Below are 18,396 nucleotides of genomic sequence, written 5' to 3'. Positions count from 1 at the left end.
CCTCTGTGCTCACCATTCACACCTAACACAGGTGAAGGGAGTTGTTCTCACATTTACACAAAAGCCTGGATAACATAATCAACAAATGGAAGAAATTGCTGTTGCTTCTCACCTCCCCCAAACTGCAGCACAAGCAAGAACTCAGGGGCAGGGATGTAGGGCTAGGAGTCTCCCCTGTCTAAAATGTTGGGAAGCTGCTCTCAGTATGTAGTAGAATACTGAGCTAAATGCAATGGTCTGACTCAGTACCAGGCAGATTTCTGTGTTCCTGTGCTGCTGAACAAAGCAGATTTGTGGACACCAGCTAAAGTGTCCATTGAGTGTTTTATAATGTAACAATATAGAACTAGGATGAAATTCTCTCTGCTTCTTTTCCATCTCAGGGCCAATTTTATTATCTGTTACACAATCTGAATTGTGACACATGTGTGTTCACATACATTTTTGGCTCCATATGTAAGCAATGGATGTATCCTGGGGCCTGGATTCCTGCAGCATACTGGTATAGTGCTTGCCTCAAACTTTGTGCTGTGCATTCTGGGAACAGGCAGTATTGATACTGTGTACCTGAAAATTTTATAACATGTCATGCAGCCCCAATTTAAAAAGACAACTCTGTAAGGGCTTTTGAATGTCATCATCTTGCTTACAACATGCTACCAAGAGAAAATAATAGGGAAGTAGGTGAACACTCTTGGGGGCAGCTTTAGACATCATGCAGGTCAGAAGCATGAATGACTTGCACTCGTGACTGTCATTCAAAGCTGCAAGATGCACGTCTCCCCGTATTTTGCAACACTACTTTCCCCCTCCAGGGGGGTGGAGACAGACAGGGACGGAAAGAAAAACATACACATCTCCAGGCTTTGGACAAGTCATGGAAATGTTGTGATACACGTGAGTACAAATGAGATACTTCTGCCTCATGCCACATTGAAATACACCCTAAGAAACAACAGAGGCTTACCAGGACAAAAATGGCTTTTAACAGTGTTTATCACTTCTCTCTAGTTGAGAAATGAGTGTGTCAATGTGGTGACCGGAGTGCTGAAGACCCATATTCAAAACCCCACTCAGACATGAAGCTGTTAGTGAACTCTACAATGTTCTCTAACAGCAAAAGCCCACCATCAGGTGGAAAAACTTGTATGTATATTTAGTTGAGCCAAAAGAATGTCCTGCATCTGACTACTTATGCATGTCCTGTACAGATGGCAAAGTAGCACATGTGACACAAGCAACTGCAGCTATGCAACCAAAATAAAGTGACACCTGTCTTTTTTACTTACTGCAGAAATACTTAAAGGCAAGACGATGTGACAGGAACACACACACAAAACCCCTCAAGATGTAGCTAACAATGGCAATCTTACTGGATAATTCAGCTAAGCTCACTTTCTTAAAAACACAAAATCCTTTTTCAAAACACATCAGCCAGAGCACAAGTCGGCTGATATGGGAGAAAGTGCTCTGAGATATCTAGGTTCAAACTGTTTGGGGCTTTAAAACGAAACACTAGTGCCCTAAATTTGGCTCAGAAGTGGACATGTAGCAAGTGATCCCCTTCTAAAACTTTGCAGATATGATTGGAATGATCTTCCCCAATTAAATTCCTAGCAGCTGTATTCTGAGCTGACTGTTGCTTCTAGGCAGTTTTCAAAGGCTGCCTCCAAAGGCATCCTGGCACCCTACTCTTCTAGAGGATTATGACTATCAATAACAGGTTGAATACACACACACACACACACACACACACACACACCCTGAACCAAAAAACCCCACATACCCACAACACCTCTATCTTGTTGGGACTGAGCTGCAGCTTATTAACACTCAATTGAAAATTCTAGACAACAGCTCAGCACTTCCACTACCTCACCTGATTAGGAGAAACACAGCATACTGAAAGCACCCTATTCCAAATTCCCAGATGGCTTTCCCCAATGGCTTCATATAGATATCAAACAGCATAGGACAAAGCCAGCCATGCTAACTAGAAACTTCCCAAGGGCATTCAGGAATACATTGGATTCCGTAAGCCTCCAAAAGTGTGTCATGTTCCTGAATCTCCATGCTTGTATTTTTAAACTCATTGCTCCTTTGAATGCCTAAGCTATCCATTAAGTGAATGGACTCTGCAGTACCATAGTTACATTTAGCTATACTCACCATGGTGCTTCAAAGATTAGATATCGGTTAAATGGGTTTTTACACCACTCTTCAATAAAGGCTTTCCAATCAGAACACAATAATCAATAGTGGATTTTGAACGGTACCTGTGCTTATTTTATATACATTTAAGCTGCAATGTAATTCTCAAATACTTTATTTCCCTCTGAACTTACTGTTTACATTTTTCTTTACACCTATGTGTGTGTATACCTTGCCAACAAAAGATCACACTCCAGTCATCTGATGAAGTGGACTCTAGTCCACAGTTGTGTTTAAGATTCCACAAAACACTGTACATTTAAACGGCTGCTTCTCTTGTGTATATGAGGATTTTTTTCTCAGATTATTAGATAAGATATTGCAATATGCCATATCAATTCATTTTTTTGTTTTAAAAATATAAGGCTGTCACTGTCATTTTAAGGCACCAGGCAGACAATAAGTCAAGTGCAGATGTATAATTAATACTTTTTCTATCTTCACTAAAACAGCACAAAAATGGAATGGGCTCCTCCGGTTGGACATCTATAATACAGTTGAACCTCTGTTTACCTAACCCTCTGGTTACATAAACTTCAGGATGCACGTGTGGCAAACTGGAAGTATTTTACTGGGTTTCGCCACACGTGCATGTGCAGAAGCAGTCCTCGGGTTGCAGAAACCTTGGGATCCGACTGGACCTCCGGAACGAATCCTATCCGCAACCAGAGGTACCACTGTATTTGTCCACTGGCTGTGCTCACTAAAGCTGACAGGAAGTGGAGTCCAACAGCATCTGGGAGGACCACATGTTCCCTATTCCTGGGCTTAAACGTTCTCTGCAGATATTGCAGATACCAGGCAATTTAAGGAGGTGGACAGAAAACCAGTGATATCAGTGTTAACTCACCTCAATGTCCTGTAGGCTGAATTCCTTTTGATCTTTAAAGTTCGCTGCTCCAGCACTCAGTTCCATGAGCATTTTTGCTATTTCTGGTTTTATTGCTGCTGTGAGTCGACTTGCTGCTTCCATGACATGTTCCTGCACGTCTTTCAGTTGCATAGCTGCCTTAGAATAGTGCGAGTTCCGAAATACACTGCTGAAAAGATCTGTAAGGAACGCGCTTGCACGGCAAAATACATTGAGTGCATCCAGATATTTGGAGATTCCCTGCTGGATGTCTGCAATTGGAGTCGCATGGTTGCAGCCGCCAGCAGCAGCCGGAGAAATCAGAGGGGATGTTGTGGCTGGAGATGCTAAAGGTGTACTCAGAGTCTTGCCTAGTTCTGGCACTTGATACTGCTGGTGTTGCTGCACCTTTTGCTTGGACCCGCCAAGCAAAAAGCGCCGCTTGTAGTCCATTTTACTTTCTTGTGCACTGCAGCAATACATAAGGAAGTACTTGACCAAAGGTTCCTTGAATTAACAATCCCTCCTCTTGAATTGCTCCCTTAGAAATAGATCTATGTGTAGCAGTAGTAGAGTATGCACATAATTTTCATAGGAGGCATTTCAAAAAAAAAAAAAGTTAGGTAATTTGTGTCAGCAGTGAGAAAGGCAGCAGGTTTACTGTCTTTGTATTATTCAGTGTTCAAATGCAGCACTGCTGCTATTACAAACTATAATTGTAAAAGCTAGCTATGATAGTTTTTTAAAAATACTTTATTTTCCACTTAGCATTCTATTGTGTGCACTCAAGATACAATTTCAAAGCAGGGGGCAAAACAAAACAAAAAAACCAAAACAATCTGTTGCTGTTTTCCTGCCAACACATTTTTGACACCTGACGTTAACATTAATTTACACTGAAGGAACTTAATTTTTTTCAAAGTAATATAATAGTTAGAAACTGCTTCAAATAGTATTAGGAGGGGATGAGCAAAATCACTGTTCAACAGTGACTGTTAACAGAGACGTCTTTCTTTGAAGAACCACTGAGCCTTCACATCAGCAGATCTAACAGCTTCTTGGTTTGACAGAGCCCGTCAGTCAAATCCGTTTGAGTTTCCCATCTTAATACTGAAAAAAAATATGGAAATTTGTTTCCTGGAGACTTTGCAAGTACACATTATTCAGAAAAACTGTTTTGTTTTTATTGCAAGTCTTTCCACCTTTCCTTCCGTGTGCTGAGGTAGTTTCCTTTTAACATTAATGAGTAGTGCTTTCAGGGAGCTTCTCTCGATTGTAGAGCCCAAAGGATGCAGAAATGTATTTAAGGCCTCTAGGTCATTCCTAAGCAGGGGGGAAAACAGGAAAAGATTATAGTGAGCTGTTTTATTTAAGTGCTAAGTCCCAACTCTCTGGGAATAATTCTTTGGAAGTAAACTATTATGAACACATCTGAACATGTTTATTTTCTCTGTGCTTTCATGCAGTCCCTTTCACTTACAAACCAATCCATAGCTTACTTATTAAACCATTCATCTACTTGTAATATATTTAGTATATTTAAATGGGATGCTATAATAATGGATGTTAAAACAAAATACTGTACAGTTGTCTGTTGTACTGTTAAGTACAACTGCATAGTTTCAGTCCTACTTGGATGGTCGCTCCCAGAGGGTAATACTTGGGGAGTGCTTTTCAACTCTGTGGAGCCTTCAGTGTGGAGTTTCTCAGGGCTTAAATTTATCCCCGATGCCATTTAACATTTCATGAAAATGCTGAGTGAGGTCATCCAGACCCCAGTGGGCTGTCAGCAATATGTTGATGACACACAACTCTATTACTCCTTACATCTGTGGGTAAAGCAGTGGATATGCTGAACTGATGTCTTGCCTTGGTAAGGGACTAGATGAGAGCCAACAATTGAAGCTCAACCCAGATAAGATTGAAGTACTGTTGGTGGGTGGTTCCTCAGACCAGATGGCAGGGAGGCTGCCTGCTCTAGATGGGGTTACATTCCCTCTGAAGGAGCAGGCATATAGCTTGGGGGTACTCCTGGATCCTCTGCTGTCACTTGAGGAACAGGTGGCCTCAGTGGTTCAGAGAGCCTTCCATCAGCTTTGGCTGGTGTCCCAGCTGCATCCCTATCTGGACCTGGATAGCCTAACTTCTGTTATCTATGCTCTGGTAACTTCTAGGTTGGATTACTGCAACACATTATAAGTAGGGCTGCCTCTGAAGAGGGTTCAAAAGCTTCAGCTAGTGCACAATGCAGCAGCCAGGTTGATCACAGTGACAAGACAATCTGAGCATATTGCACCAACTGCATTGGCTGCCAATTAGTTTCTGGGCCCTATTGAAAGTGCTGGTTTTGACCTATAAATCCTTAAATGGTTCAGGACCGCAATACCTTAAGTACTGTCTCTCCCCACAGAAACCCGTCCCAGACACGGCATTCATCATTGGAGGCCCTTCTTTGTGTGCCTCCTCCATTTGAGGTCTGGAGGGGGGCAACACGAGAACAGGCCTTTTTTGCAGTGGCTTCCCTTTGTGGAATGTTCTCCCCAGGGAGGTTCGCCTGGCACCTTCATTATATATTTTTAGGTGCCCAATAAAAACAATCCTCTTCAAAAAGGCCTTTGGCTTATTAATATTCTACAGCATTTAAAATGTGTCTATGGGAGGGAGGTATTGTGTTGCTGTTTTGCTTTATTTATTTTCATGTTTTTATCCTGTATTTTAGTCTGTGAACCGCCCTGGGATCATATAAAAAAGGGTGGTATATTAATCAATCAATCAATCAAACAAACAAACAAACAAAAAACTAACTAACTAAATGAGTAGAATTAGATTAAGGATACAAGGAAGGGTGGAGGTGCTGGTGCAGGCCAATATTGGCCAATGTGATCCAGCAGAATGCTTTATTTATTTACTGAATTTATATCTTGCCCTTCCTCCCAAAGGAGCCCAAGTTGACAAACAGATCCACAATTTAAAAACAAAAACAAAGCAAATACTGGTGGTTTTTTGTTGTTGTTTTTAAATTACCCCTGCAGTTCAAATTAAAGAAAGAGGAGGTGAAAGAAGGCTAAATTACTTCCAATAATGCAAAATATGTATTTCTCCCTCCTTCAGCTGGGGTTTTGGTTTTAAAGAAGGGAACTCCAATAATGAATTTTATAGACAGCTAAATGTTTGTGATAAAAAGCTGCTTCTTTTGCTGGCTTGCCATGCTCACAACAAATAGTCAAAGGCTGCTCTTTTATGAAGATTTTCCAACAGCACTACTGACATTAGTCTTTCGAAATCACTTTAACGGAAAGGTATGAACTCTTCCCTTTGCCATCTATAATATACTCCACCCCAGCTTTAATTTAATTTAATGAATTTATACCCAGCTTTTTGAGAAAATCCTCAATAAAGTGGCTTACAATATTTTAAAATACAAATCCATTTCATGCAACCTTTTAACACAGTCAGTACAGTGGATGCTCGGGTTGCGAATGTGATCCATGCAAGATGCACGTTCACAACCCGCAGCGGCGTGTCTGCGCATGCGCGACCGCCAAAACCCAGAAGTAACCTGTTCTGGTACTTCTGGGTTTCGGGGGGGTCTGTAACCTGAAAAAACGCAACCTGAAGTGTCTGTAACCCGAGGTATGACTGTAATAAATATTAAAATTATCAAAATCAGGATAAAATAAATTAGGCATACCCACCCTAATCAAAAGCTTTTGAAAAAATATAGGCTTTTAAAGCCTTCTTAAATACTGAGAGAAATGGTGCCTTCAGGCTCTTTGTATTTGGTTCAGAACCACCATCAGAAGGTCCAATTATCAACCCACATCAGTCTAATTGCCTTTACTGGCAGGCACTAAAGTAAGGAAGCCCTTCTAGATCTTAAGGTATGGGTCAAACAATACAAGATGATGATGTCTCTCTGCAATACACACAGTGTTTTGGAAACAAATTATTTAAGTAGCATGTTTCCCAAAGTAATCACTATAAGAGAACCCCTATTGCAAACTGACAACATTTTGGGATGGCATCGCTTCATAACATCTTTCAACAAATAGCATGTTAACTAAGCATCTCATTACATCACATCATCACAGCTGATCAGTCTAGGAGTTTCTACTATTGTTAATGCATTATCTTAAAAATGAACCAGTTATTTTTATTTCTTCATTTTCATGCAATTCTTCAGCCCACATATATTTCTGTTTCACATTTACAATTGTTAGCCTTTTATACCAAGCCAACTTCCTCTGATTGTGTTGATGCAAATGGGTTTTTCTGACACTGAGCTACTGTAATAAAATATATGTAACTTGGAATAATTTAGAAAAATCAAACAAAAACACAAATCACAAAAATCTAGAATGCATCACACAACTTTTGTAGTATTTTCTGCATGTACTTGCAAGGTTAGGAACGAAATAGCAGTAAGTAAATAAATAAAGTATAAATACGAGCATAGCTTAATAGGTCTTATCTGCAACGACCACAAACAAAATGCTTAGAAACAACCATACAAAACAAATAGCCAAAAAGTTGGGACAGGACTTATATGCATGTGGCTGTAATAGATAAACTTCATGACAAATATTAAAACCTGTGAACATCAATCACATCATTACAAGTCAAAAAGGAAGGCATCGACATCAAGGTTTCCCAAATGTGATGAAGAATGCCCATCTATTTGTAAATTATCCTGGGATTTTGTTCAGACAGGACAGCAATCTCTACACAAGATTGCAATTGATCTTCCCCTCTAAATTATATAGCAGATTTGTCAGAGTATTCATTTCAGCTACCTTCAAATCCCTCAATTGTTCTTACATATAAAGTGAACCTTTAGATTTTGCTGTTCAGCAATAATTATTTTTGCTGCTAATAGTAAATTATAAATAAGTGCTTTATGCTTCACCAAGATGGCTCATTTAGACTTCTACTAAGAACCATTTCCAGGTTTTACTAAATTTAGGCATGCCCTATCCACCATCCCTATTCCGTTTCTGGAGATTACAGTGGTACCTCGCAAGACGAAAAACGCGCAAGACAAAAGAGTTTTCCGTTTTTGAGTCGTTCCGCAAGACGAATTTCCCTATGGGCTTGCTTCGCAAGACGAAACGTCTTGCGAGTTTTTCCGAGTTTGTTTCCTTTTTCTTAAAGCCCCAAAGCCGCTAATAGCCGTGCTTCGCAAGACGAAAAAACTGCAAGACGAAGAGACTCGTGGAACGGATTAATTTCGTCTTGCGAGGCACCACTGTATTATCCACCCAGACTGGCTGGGACAACCCAGTCAGATTGTTGTTGTTATCGCTGCTACTGCAGCAGCAACAACAGACTGCTCTTTCGTTATTATGTACAAGACTCCTCAATATGGAAGATTATGCCGGAGGATACAGACTCTAAACATCTCAGGGCCAAGCCATGATTCAATTCCACAACGTGTCTGCTTGGTGAAAACTGGGTTTCTGTATAAGAAGTTCCAGTTTAAGAAATACACATTACACACAACCTTAACTATTTCTTCTCTGCTAGGACAACAAAGGGTTCTCAAACACTACGACAAAGCAAAATCAACACTTGCTTATCCTCAGCCCAGAAGACAGCAGACACGCATGCCTAGGGTAGGCTTTAAAATTGCCAAAGAAAAGTCTTCTGCGAAGCTAAAAGCCTAAAAAGTCAAGGTTGCTGGGCAACAGCACTGTGTTCTATAACACAGAGTTAACACAAGGCAAATAAAACCACTGCTTTAGATTTAAATCACAAAGATATAAAACCAAACTTTTCTAATTCATAGTTTTACTGATAAACTATACATGGTAATTGAGTGCTGTAACAACAAAAACAGATATAATTTCAATCTGACTTGAAGTTTTATAACTGAAAGAATATTTGTGGGCAGGAGAATCTGCTTTGATTTAAGTGCCATGGACAGATCACTATATGCTTAGGTTGGGACTCGCAAAGTCGGAAACCTCTGCAGAAGAGGGGGAACAAGCAACATATTTCATCCCCAGAAGCTTATGGATCCTGGTGTATTCCAGATGTCTTATAGAGGATTTTCCATTGACATGTCCAGCAGTCCAGAACAGTAAAAAAAACAAAACAAAACAAACATGCAGAAGAATATGCTCTACCAATTTCAAGTCCTTCATAAGATTACAGATAATGAAGAATGCAAGGGAATATTGGCTACATCTATTCTAAGAATCCAAGCTGCACCATTTTTTTTAGAATGGGGAAAGTAGGAAACGAAAAAAAGAGGTGGAAAAGCACAATTTCCAAACCCATCCAGCCAAGTGTACTATGGTAAAAGCTATTTTCTCTGTGTGTGAACCATTAGGAGCTGCTGAGACCTCTCCTGGGCACTGATATCACCTGAACATGCCTAGGGAAGATGGGTGTAGGAGATGCTCTCAGGAGGAACAGCTTCCCACACACGTGTTATGAAAAGCCACCTGCCAGTGCAGTTTGAACCCCCTCCTTGATCAAGCTATACAAAGACATCCCTGCCTTGGGTCTGCAGACATGACAGAAAACAGCATGCAAAATGAATGCTCTGCAAACAAGACAAAGAGCCATTTTCTTTTCCTGTACATTCGCCAAAATAAATGGGAGCTGTACAAGCGTAGTGTTATGCACTCATAAAGTTCCTATGAGGCACTGGCTTGGGCTGGATCCCAACTTGTTTGAGCAGAACCACCCCCCTCCAGCCAACATTATCTGAGCCACATGAACTAGGTCTAAAATAAGATCTTGAAGTCAAAACACTTTGGATCCTACATCACCTGAACCAGGCACTTCATGGATTGGTTTCTCCTGTAACAGCTGGGCAGAGGAAGTCTTAACTCCTGCCATCCAATGTGCCGTGCTGCTAGCACAGGGTGGTCCAATGTGCGGCCCTCAAGGCTTTTTTGCGGCCCTCAGCAACATTTGATACACCCCCCACTCCAAAGCAGGGTTGAGGACTCTGAGAGGGTCCTAGGTTCCTCCATCCTCCTTACCAAAGCATAGCTAGCGCTTTCCCAGCTTTGGGAAGGAGGTCGGAGGGATCTAGGGCCCTGTAAGAGCCTCATGCCTCCTTCCCCAAACTCAGCACCTCACTTAGCTGGCTTGGGAAGGCAGTGGGAAGACTTGGGGGAAGGGCACCAAATTTTGGCCTCGTTCTCTGCCCCCACACAACAAAGCAGTGCGTCAAAGTACTCTTGCAGCCCACTTGGTATGAAAAGTTGGACTGCCCTGTGCTAGCACAAAGGCCAAGGCAGTTAGGAAAGATGTAATTGCCCATTTAAGAGTTATTCTAGCCTGATATTCTGATCCATTTAGGTCTGATCAGAAGCACAGGATGAAATTACGTATTTGCATATATTTTTCCTTATTGCAAGTCGCTTGGAGACAGTTGGGTGACAAGTGACTAATAAGTTTAATAAACTAATTAATATAAAAATCAGTAGTTCCATGCAGGCTACCAAGTAAAAAAAGCAAGTCATTGCTGGCATAAACCATTGCCAAAAGTCCAGTCCTCCAACCGCTCTGTCTTGATCTTCCAAGAAGCCACATCCCATTCCTATCTCCAAACAGACCACAACAGAAGATCCTACTCTGGTGCTGCTGTAATATACTGCCCAGAAAAAAATGTGTTTAATTCTGTCTGAGGACTCATGACTCCACCAGCCTCAATGCCTGGCCTTATGAAAAACCCCAGAACCATCAGGATCAAGATCATTAGATGCAGCAACAACTATAGTCAATATCCCGCACCACAAGCTTTCTGATACCCACCTCGTTAAGGGTACTAAAATACTCTTTTATGAATAATTAATGCTTGAATTGGCTCCCTCCCTGTACCCTTCCCAGCCATTGACTTTTGTATTGTGTCTGTTAGACTATAAGCCCACTAGGACTTAAAAAAAACAACTTTGTAGAGCATCTATAAAAATTTTGCACACATTCAAAACTCCAAATTTCTCCCTTTAGCAGAATGCTCTCACAATACCCCATGTAGTGCTAACATCCTATCCTCATGTTATGGACAGCAAGAGCTTTGCTTTCAGGGTGGTGAAATATTCATGCTCTCTTGTTAACAAGCTGCACAGCACCCCTGGAAAAACAGAATACTCACTTTTGCAGCAGGAAAAAAGGGTAGCTTTATTGTCTGGAACTCTGAAAAATGCATAGGATGTATGAGCACTCTGGTAATTGAAAAGTGCAATGCAATGACACTCGGTCTCTATACAGAGATTTTTTAAAAAATCCAAACAAAGATTCAAATAAAAATGGATGTCAACTCTCCACCATTAAGTTTCTTCTGAGTTCTTTCAACCATATTTTGTATATAAAACCATATACAGAGGACACAATGTTCAATTTTTCTGGAACCTCACAAAAATTTGAATGAGGAGAGAAAGGCTAGTAATAGAGACAAGCTTCCTTGTCTGACACCACAAATATATGTGCAGAAAAATGACGAATTTCATTTGCAAAAAAATGAAATTTTTGAGCAGCTTAGGTGAGGTGAATACATTAGCTTACTAGGACTTGCATTCCACTCATTTAGAAGGCTGAGTAACATTCTGAACAGAGCACAAGGCTCTCTCAAAGCACTCCATTATACTCTCAGTCGTGGGGAATGCCAGTCATAACTCATTTGGAGAAAATTTCAAGAGCCTGGCAACACAAGTTGAAGTTGGAAAATGTCTTGGAAGGCCTTGGTTTTTTATACTATTCTGACCTGTTTCTCCACATAATAAAAGAATCCACACACTCAAAACACACATCGGAAGAAAGCTTCCCATAAGAATCAGCATGGCTTAAAAAAGGGAACGTGAGAAAAGCTTCATGCAAGGTCTAAAAATCACCAGCTTACTAAATTATAGCCAAATAGTGACTTAGCTGATGTACAAAAAATTCTTTAAGATTTCAGTAATATTCCAAATCTAGAAGAAAGCAGGCTTTTCTGCCAGTTTCAACAGTGTGGAATTATGAATGAGATTTAAAGGCAGGGAGATAGAGTGGGAAGGCAAAATAATGCTACTTGTGTCTGTGTCCCTCAACAGATTGCAATCATAGTTGAATCAAACTTCAAGTAGTCAGCAGCCAGGACTCAAGAACATTCTGAACTCATATCAAGAACACACATTCATCAAGCGCCACTTGACAGCCATCAGGCTTCCCCATTTATAGTCCCTGGTCCTAATCCCCCTAATCATACACCTTAACTGGTTTCTTCTGTGTGAACTGGAAACACAAGCAGAGGGCTTATGCACTGAAGCTGCTCATAACTAATCATGTTATATTAACTGTTTGACTGTACTAGTGCAGAGCAGGAACTAAATATTGAACAAAGACTCCCTGCACACTCTTAACTAGCATGTGAGGGGAAAGGCAAGGGAACTAAATACTTCTGCCTTACATGTTAGTTCTGTATGTGTACTAGCTTTGAGGGGGCTTGTTTCATAGAATTATAGAGTTGGAAGGGACCACGAGGGTCATCTAGTCAACTCTCTGCAAAGCAGGATTGTTTTTGCCCAGCATAGGCCTTGAACCCACGACCCTATGAGTCTCCTTTTTGTGCGCGTAAATGTTTGTTTTTTAATGTGGGGGAGCATTCAGTCCTGACCCTACAATCTGATGTTGTATATAGTCCAGAAACTGATACATCACAAGACGTTGCTGATCATGTGCTTTGCCACTCAAAGCAAAGCAGCTGAAGTGCATAAGAATGGAGGATGGGGGGGAGCTCTGCCAAAAACTCTTCACTAGGCAGGGCATGGGAAAGAGATACCTGCCCATGTTTCAACAGTTGTATGCAGAATAAGGAGAAAACTCTGCCCAAGTCACACTCAGAGAGGGGGGGAAAGGGTGTAGCATCCTTTGCCTGCATCGCTGACTGTGCAGCAAGTGTTAGTGTGCAGAGACAATGTTGTCAACCCTTCAGCTGTTGTCCAATTCAAAAATACAGCTCCTTTCTAAAATTAGTTGCCAACCAAGTAAGACACTGAGCTTTGGGGTTTCAGTTACACTGATGCACTTTAAACAAGGCTGTATCTATTCTGCATTTTCCCACTCTTCCAAATTCTGCACCAAAGCAATCCAAATTCTACAATCATATTCAAATTAGTGTGCTCACATGATACAGACATTTATAATTTTTCCAACAACAACAACAAAAAAAAAATGGCACAGGCTAAGAGAAAGGTTAACAAAAAAGGTTTGATTAGGAGGGATAAGAGGGTCTCAGATTAGCAGCCATTGCTGGACAAAGTCCCATCCACTTTATGGCTATGAAACTCAGTTCATTCTGGCTTCTGGTTTTTCTTTTGCACCAGACTCTGCCAGGCCTCCTTCAGCCTCTCTGCAACCATAAAGGCTAGTCACCTGCTTTGTAAGTAGCAGGTACCAATATTTCACACTTGCTCAGCACTCCAAATTGTGGAAACCACAAGACACCGTAACTAGTGACTTGAGTGAATGGAAACAAGGAAAATTAGGAGCCATTGCTTGGATTCCATACTTTGTACAGGCAGTGAACATTTTGTGCACATCCAACTGACACGCGACCACCAACATGTGTGGTGCTTTTGGCCCTGGAAGGCGGCAGAACAGGGCAGGGGCAGAACGGGCTTAAGCACAACCACTGACACACACAATGGCCCTGCATAGGTTGCTGAACTATAACTTTCATTGTCCATGGCCACTGATCATGCTTGCTAGGGTTGATGGGAGTTATAGTTCAGCAACATCTGGAAAACCAATGGTTCCCCAGCCCTGCTATTCCTGTGACTCAAGGGCAAACTTGATGATATGGAACAGCAAAATGTCTAACTCCCAAGTTGCCTTGTTTCCAATATGATCAAAAATGCTCTCTGACTAACTTTTGTGCAAGCAACTCTGCACAGGTTGTGAAACCCAAAACTGCTCAAGCAGTTAAACCATAACTAGTCAAGTTAGATTTTATATTTTTTTTGCAAATCTGATTTGTTGCCTTCCCCAAATAAATATACATATGCTTTGACATTTTATTTATTGGTTCAATAAATTGTCCAGAATCTCTCACTAAAATTGTTTGCTAGACAGCATGTCTAAGCTTTTTAAACTGATTGTGGAGAAGAAAAGCTATTGGCAGGGTACTACTACTACTACTACTACTACTACTACTACTACTTACCTGCTGCCACAAGAGGCACTGGTGGCCATCCAACTTGGAAGGCTTTAAAAGAAGATTAGACAAATTCATAGAGGACAAGACTATCAGCAGCTACTAGTAGGTTTTCCCACAGGAATCTGGTTTGTTGCTCTGAGAATAGGATGCTGGGCTTGATGGGCCATTGGCCTGATCCAGCAGCTCTTCTTTTGATTAAGACGCTAAAATGAACTAGGGAATTCAAATGTATCAAATTCTCGTTTGACACTGGCTTGAAAGCATAATGTTAAAGGATGTGGGAGATCCATTAATGGTTCTCCTATTGTGCTCCCACACTCTGCAAAAATCAGAGCCCTTTCCTGGCCTACTTTATATTCGAGCACCAGCATCAGGGTGTGTTCCTCCACCCCCATGTGTTTTCCCTTACCCCCCACCACAGTTTCTGTTTGCTCTACAGGAAGGAAAATATAGGTGATAGCTACTGTATTTCTCCTCACTATGATAAAACAAGAGTTTCAGAATAGTTAGAATTAAATGCCCCCTTTCTCCAGTATCACTGCTCTAATCAAAATCAGAGATTAATTTGGCCCCTAGGACTCAACCTTTCTTGGTTTTTGCCCCCCTCCCCTCCTATTTTATTTACACACAACTGAAAAAATAGACCAAAGTAGTCCTAATTAACAATTGTTACTTCTGAGTAGCTATACTTAGCATCAGGTGGTTAATCTTTTAGACATATCCCTAGAACACAATGTACTTTTAAAAGTACCTGTTGGTATTAAAATTCTGTATTTCAATTTGGCTTTGATATGTTATTGCACAACTGGCTTATTATTTTTTATCCTCTTTAAACTACAATATGAACATTGTTCCACAGTTCTACAGCTATGGTTGGAGTCTCAGTCTTGTTTACATGCTCCATTATCCTCAAATATTTTTTTTTTTTTATAATAATTTTATTGCATTTTTCCAAATTACAAGTAAAACAGAAGAAAAAACAGAACAAAAGAAAAGATAAGAAAAGAAAACAAAGGATTCCATTTCAATAACTTTTTTTCAAATTTCCATTGGACTTCCCCACATCCCCCGGATAATGCATTCTTGATAATAAAGTCATCAGCAAATTATACCCTTATTTCATATATTTCTTTATATTTTCAATTGCAATTTAAGTTTAAATCTCTTGTTCTCCATTTACTCTAAAAATATAACCTGATATCATTTTAACCCATTTAAACTTTGGTTCTTTCACAAATATTAACAATTTCATAAATAATTAAATTTCGTTGCTGGGGCTAGCGTTCTGAATCATACGTCATCTTATGTTTCATACAACTTATAATACTTTTGCAAATAGTCTTTAAATTTTTTCCAGTCCTCCTCCATTGCCTCTTCTCCCAGGTCCCGGATTCTTGCAGTCATCTCAGCCAGTTCCATATAGTTCATCAGTTGCGTCTGCCACTCCTCCAGTGTGGGCAAATCTTGGGTCTTCCAGTATTTGGCGATAAGGATTCTTGCTGCAGTTGTAGCGTACATAAAGAAAGTTCTGTCCTTTTTTAACACCTTCTGGCCGACAATGCCCAGAAGAAAGGCCTCTGGTTTCTTGGGAAAGGTGTACTTAAACACCTTCTTTAACTCATTATAGATCATTTCCCAAAAGGCCTTCAATCTTGGGCACGTCCACCAGAGGTGGAAAAATGTCCCTTCAGCCTCCTTGCATTTCCAACATTTATTGTCAGACAAATGGTATATCTTAGCAAGTTTGACTGGGGTCATGTACCACCTGTACACCATTTTCATAATATTTTCTTTCAAGGCATTACATGCCGTGAACTTCATACCGGTGGTCCATAACTTTTCCCAGTCTTCTGACATGATGTTATAACCAATGTCTTGAGCCCATTTTATCATGGCTGATTTAACTGTCTCATCCTGAGTGTTCCATTTAAGCAGCAAGTTGTACATTCTCGATATTACCTTGGTCTTTGGTTCTAACAGCTCTGTCTCAAGTTTCGATTTTTCCACCTGGAATCCTATTTTTTTATCTAGCTTGAAAACCTCATTAATTTGGGCATAGTGTAGCCAATTTTGCACCTTATCTTTTAGTTTTTCAAAGCTCTGCAATCTCCAATTACCTCCAATATTCTCTATTATTTCCCAATATTTCGGCCAATATGCCTCCATATTGGATGTTTTCCGAGCTTTGGCCTCTATTGGTGAAATCCACCTCGGAGTTTTACTTTCCAATAAGTCTTTGTATTTTTTCCAGACCATGTATATTGCTTTCCTGACAATATGGTTTTTGAACATTCCATGTGTTTTCCCCTTGTCATACCACAAATACGCATGCCAACCTAGCGAATTGTTGAAGCCTTCCAGATCTAGGACATCAGTGTTTTCCAATAAAATCCAATCTTTCATCCAGCAGAAGGCCGCAGCTTCGTAGTATAACCTTAAGTCCGGCAGGGCAAACCCCCCTCTCTCCTTTGCATCAGTTAATATTTTAAACTTTATTCGGGGCTTTTTGCCCTGCCAGACAAATTTAGAAATGTCCTTCTGCCACTTTCCAAAACAATCCACTCTGTCCACAATCTGCAAGGCCTGGAACAAAAACAACATTTTTGGCAAAACGTTCATTTTTATAGCTGCGATTCGGCCTAACAAGGATAATTTCAATCTTGACCAAATTTCTAAGTCTTTTTTAACTTCTGACCAACATTTTTCATAGTTATCTTTAAATAGATTCAAATTCTTAGAAGACAGATTGACCCCCAGGTATTTCACTTTTTTAACAATGTTTAGTTCTGTTTCTTTCTGAAACTCCTCTGTTTCAATAACCGTCAGGTTTTTCCCTAACACCTTAGTTTTTTGTTTGTTCAGCTTAAAACCCGCCACCCGACCAAATTTCTGAATCAATTCCAAAACTCTTTTTGTACTAGGTTCTGGCTCCTGTAATGTTAAAACCAAGTCATCTGCAAATGCTTTCAGTTTATATTGTTTCGCTCCGACCCGTATTCCTTGTACCTGCCGATCCTCCCTTATCATGTTCAGCAAAACCATTATCCTCAAATAGCCACCCCTTAATTTTTTATTGGGTTGGTCAAACAAATGTTGGAGACAGACACTAGTTTTTTGAGAAAGCTGAAAGAAATTCCAAAGAGGGATCACTGCATCTATGTCCCGCTTTCACCTTGGGTTAACAGACACTGTGCTTTTCAATTGTTTCCAAAACTTGCCTAATAACGTCTGACTAGAGGCAGTGGTGGGATAAAATAAATGTGTACACACATCATGGGAATCAATGGCCACATGTGCACAAGCCCTGGCTTAATAAACCATAGTGCACACAAGATGCATGTTAGTGCACACAGACTGATCACTCTCACTTTGCTCCACCCCTAGCATGAATGAGTTAACAAACCATGAAACAAATGAGTTAACAAACCATCATGTTGCACTTGAACCCTGGATTGTGGTTCACTCTGCCCCAAAAAACCAGGAGTGGTAAGCCAACAGCAAATCATATGTTAAGGTGATCCGTAATCTCAGTTCAGATCCAACATTGAGCTATATCAATTCTGGTTTGTTTAGCTATTCACACAGGGGAGGAGTGAAGCAGCATTCAGGATGTGTCCATCAGCAGAGTTCATGCCTTACTGTTACATGCAAATGCAGCTAGAGTTCTCTCTCAAGCCACTTTCAGCTCTTTAAAGACTATTATGTCTCATGTCAAGAGACATGAGTTGAAAGAGAACACATGGGAAAACCAGAGACTCTAGACTCAATCTCTCCTATCTCTCCATCGGATCAACAGAAATGGGTTTACCTCTGTAAAGGGTTTAGCTGAAATACACTAGATACCCACCCCTGGTCTATGCTGCAGGTTTCAAAGTGGAATCTGAAAATGAAACCGCAAAGAACTAACAAGCTGTTTTCTACCTATGCATTCTTCTGGCACTAACTTGGTGAGAGGATGTCACTTCAATAGCCTACTTGTGGCACACAATGTTCTTTTACTTACTGAGGACAGGGGTCAGAGTCACACTAACCCCAAGCCTTCCTTGGCAAGACCAAAAGTATCCAGAGCAACAAGAAAACTCCAAGAGAAGGTACTCCTTGGCTAGAGTATATAGGGAGAAAATATGAGGACAGGAAAAGGAAAATGTTTCCTTTGATGAGTGGGTATCTTTAAATCTACAGACTG

The 18,396-nt window shown here is 40.5% G+C and overlaps 1 protein-coding gene across 1 annotated transcript in view; it reads right to left on the bottom strand.

Annotated features, from left to right (window-relative positions):
- GARRE1 (granule associated Rac and RHOG effector 1) overlaps positions 1 to 18,396 on the bottom strand; it is a 57,436-nt gene that overhangs the window by 22,334 nt on the left and 16,706 nt on the right. The window contains exon 2 of the mRNA XM_082233453.1: positions 3,062 to 4,384. Coding sequence (XP_082089579.1) covers positions 3,062 to 3,544 — 483 coding nt within the window. The 5' untranslated portion in view covers positions 3,545 to 4,384. The remainder of the gene's footprint in view (positions 1 to 3,061; positions 4,385 to 18,396) is intronic.

Source organism: Podarcis vaucheri, assembly GCF_965113315.1.
Source record: "Podarcis vaucheri genome assembly, chromosome: 7".
Classification (NCBI taxonomy): Eukaryota; Metazoa; Chordata; class Lepidosauria; order Squamata; family Lacertidae; genus Podarcis; species Podarcis vaucheri.
Note: the sequence above shows the minus strand (reverse complement) of the source record. Positions and strands in the feature narration are given on the sequence as shown.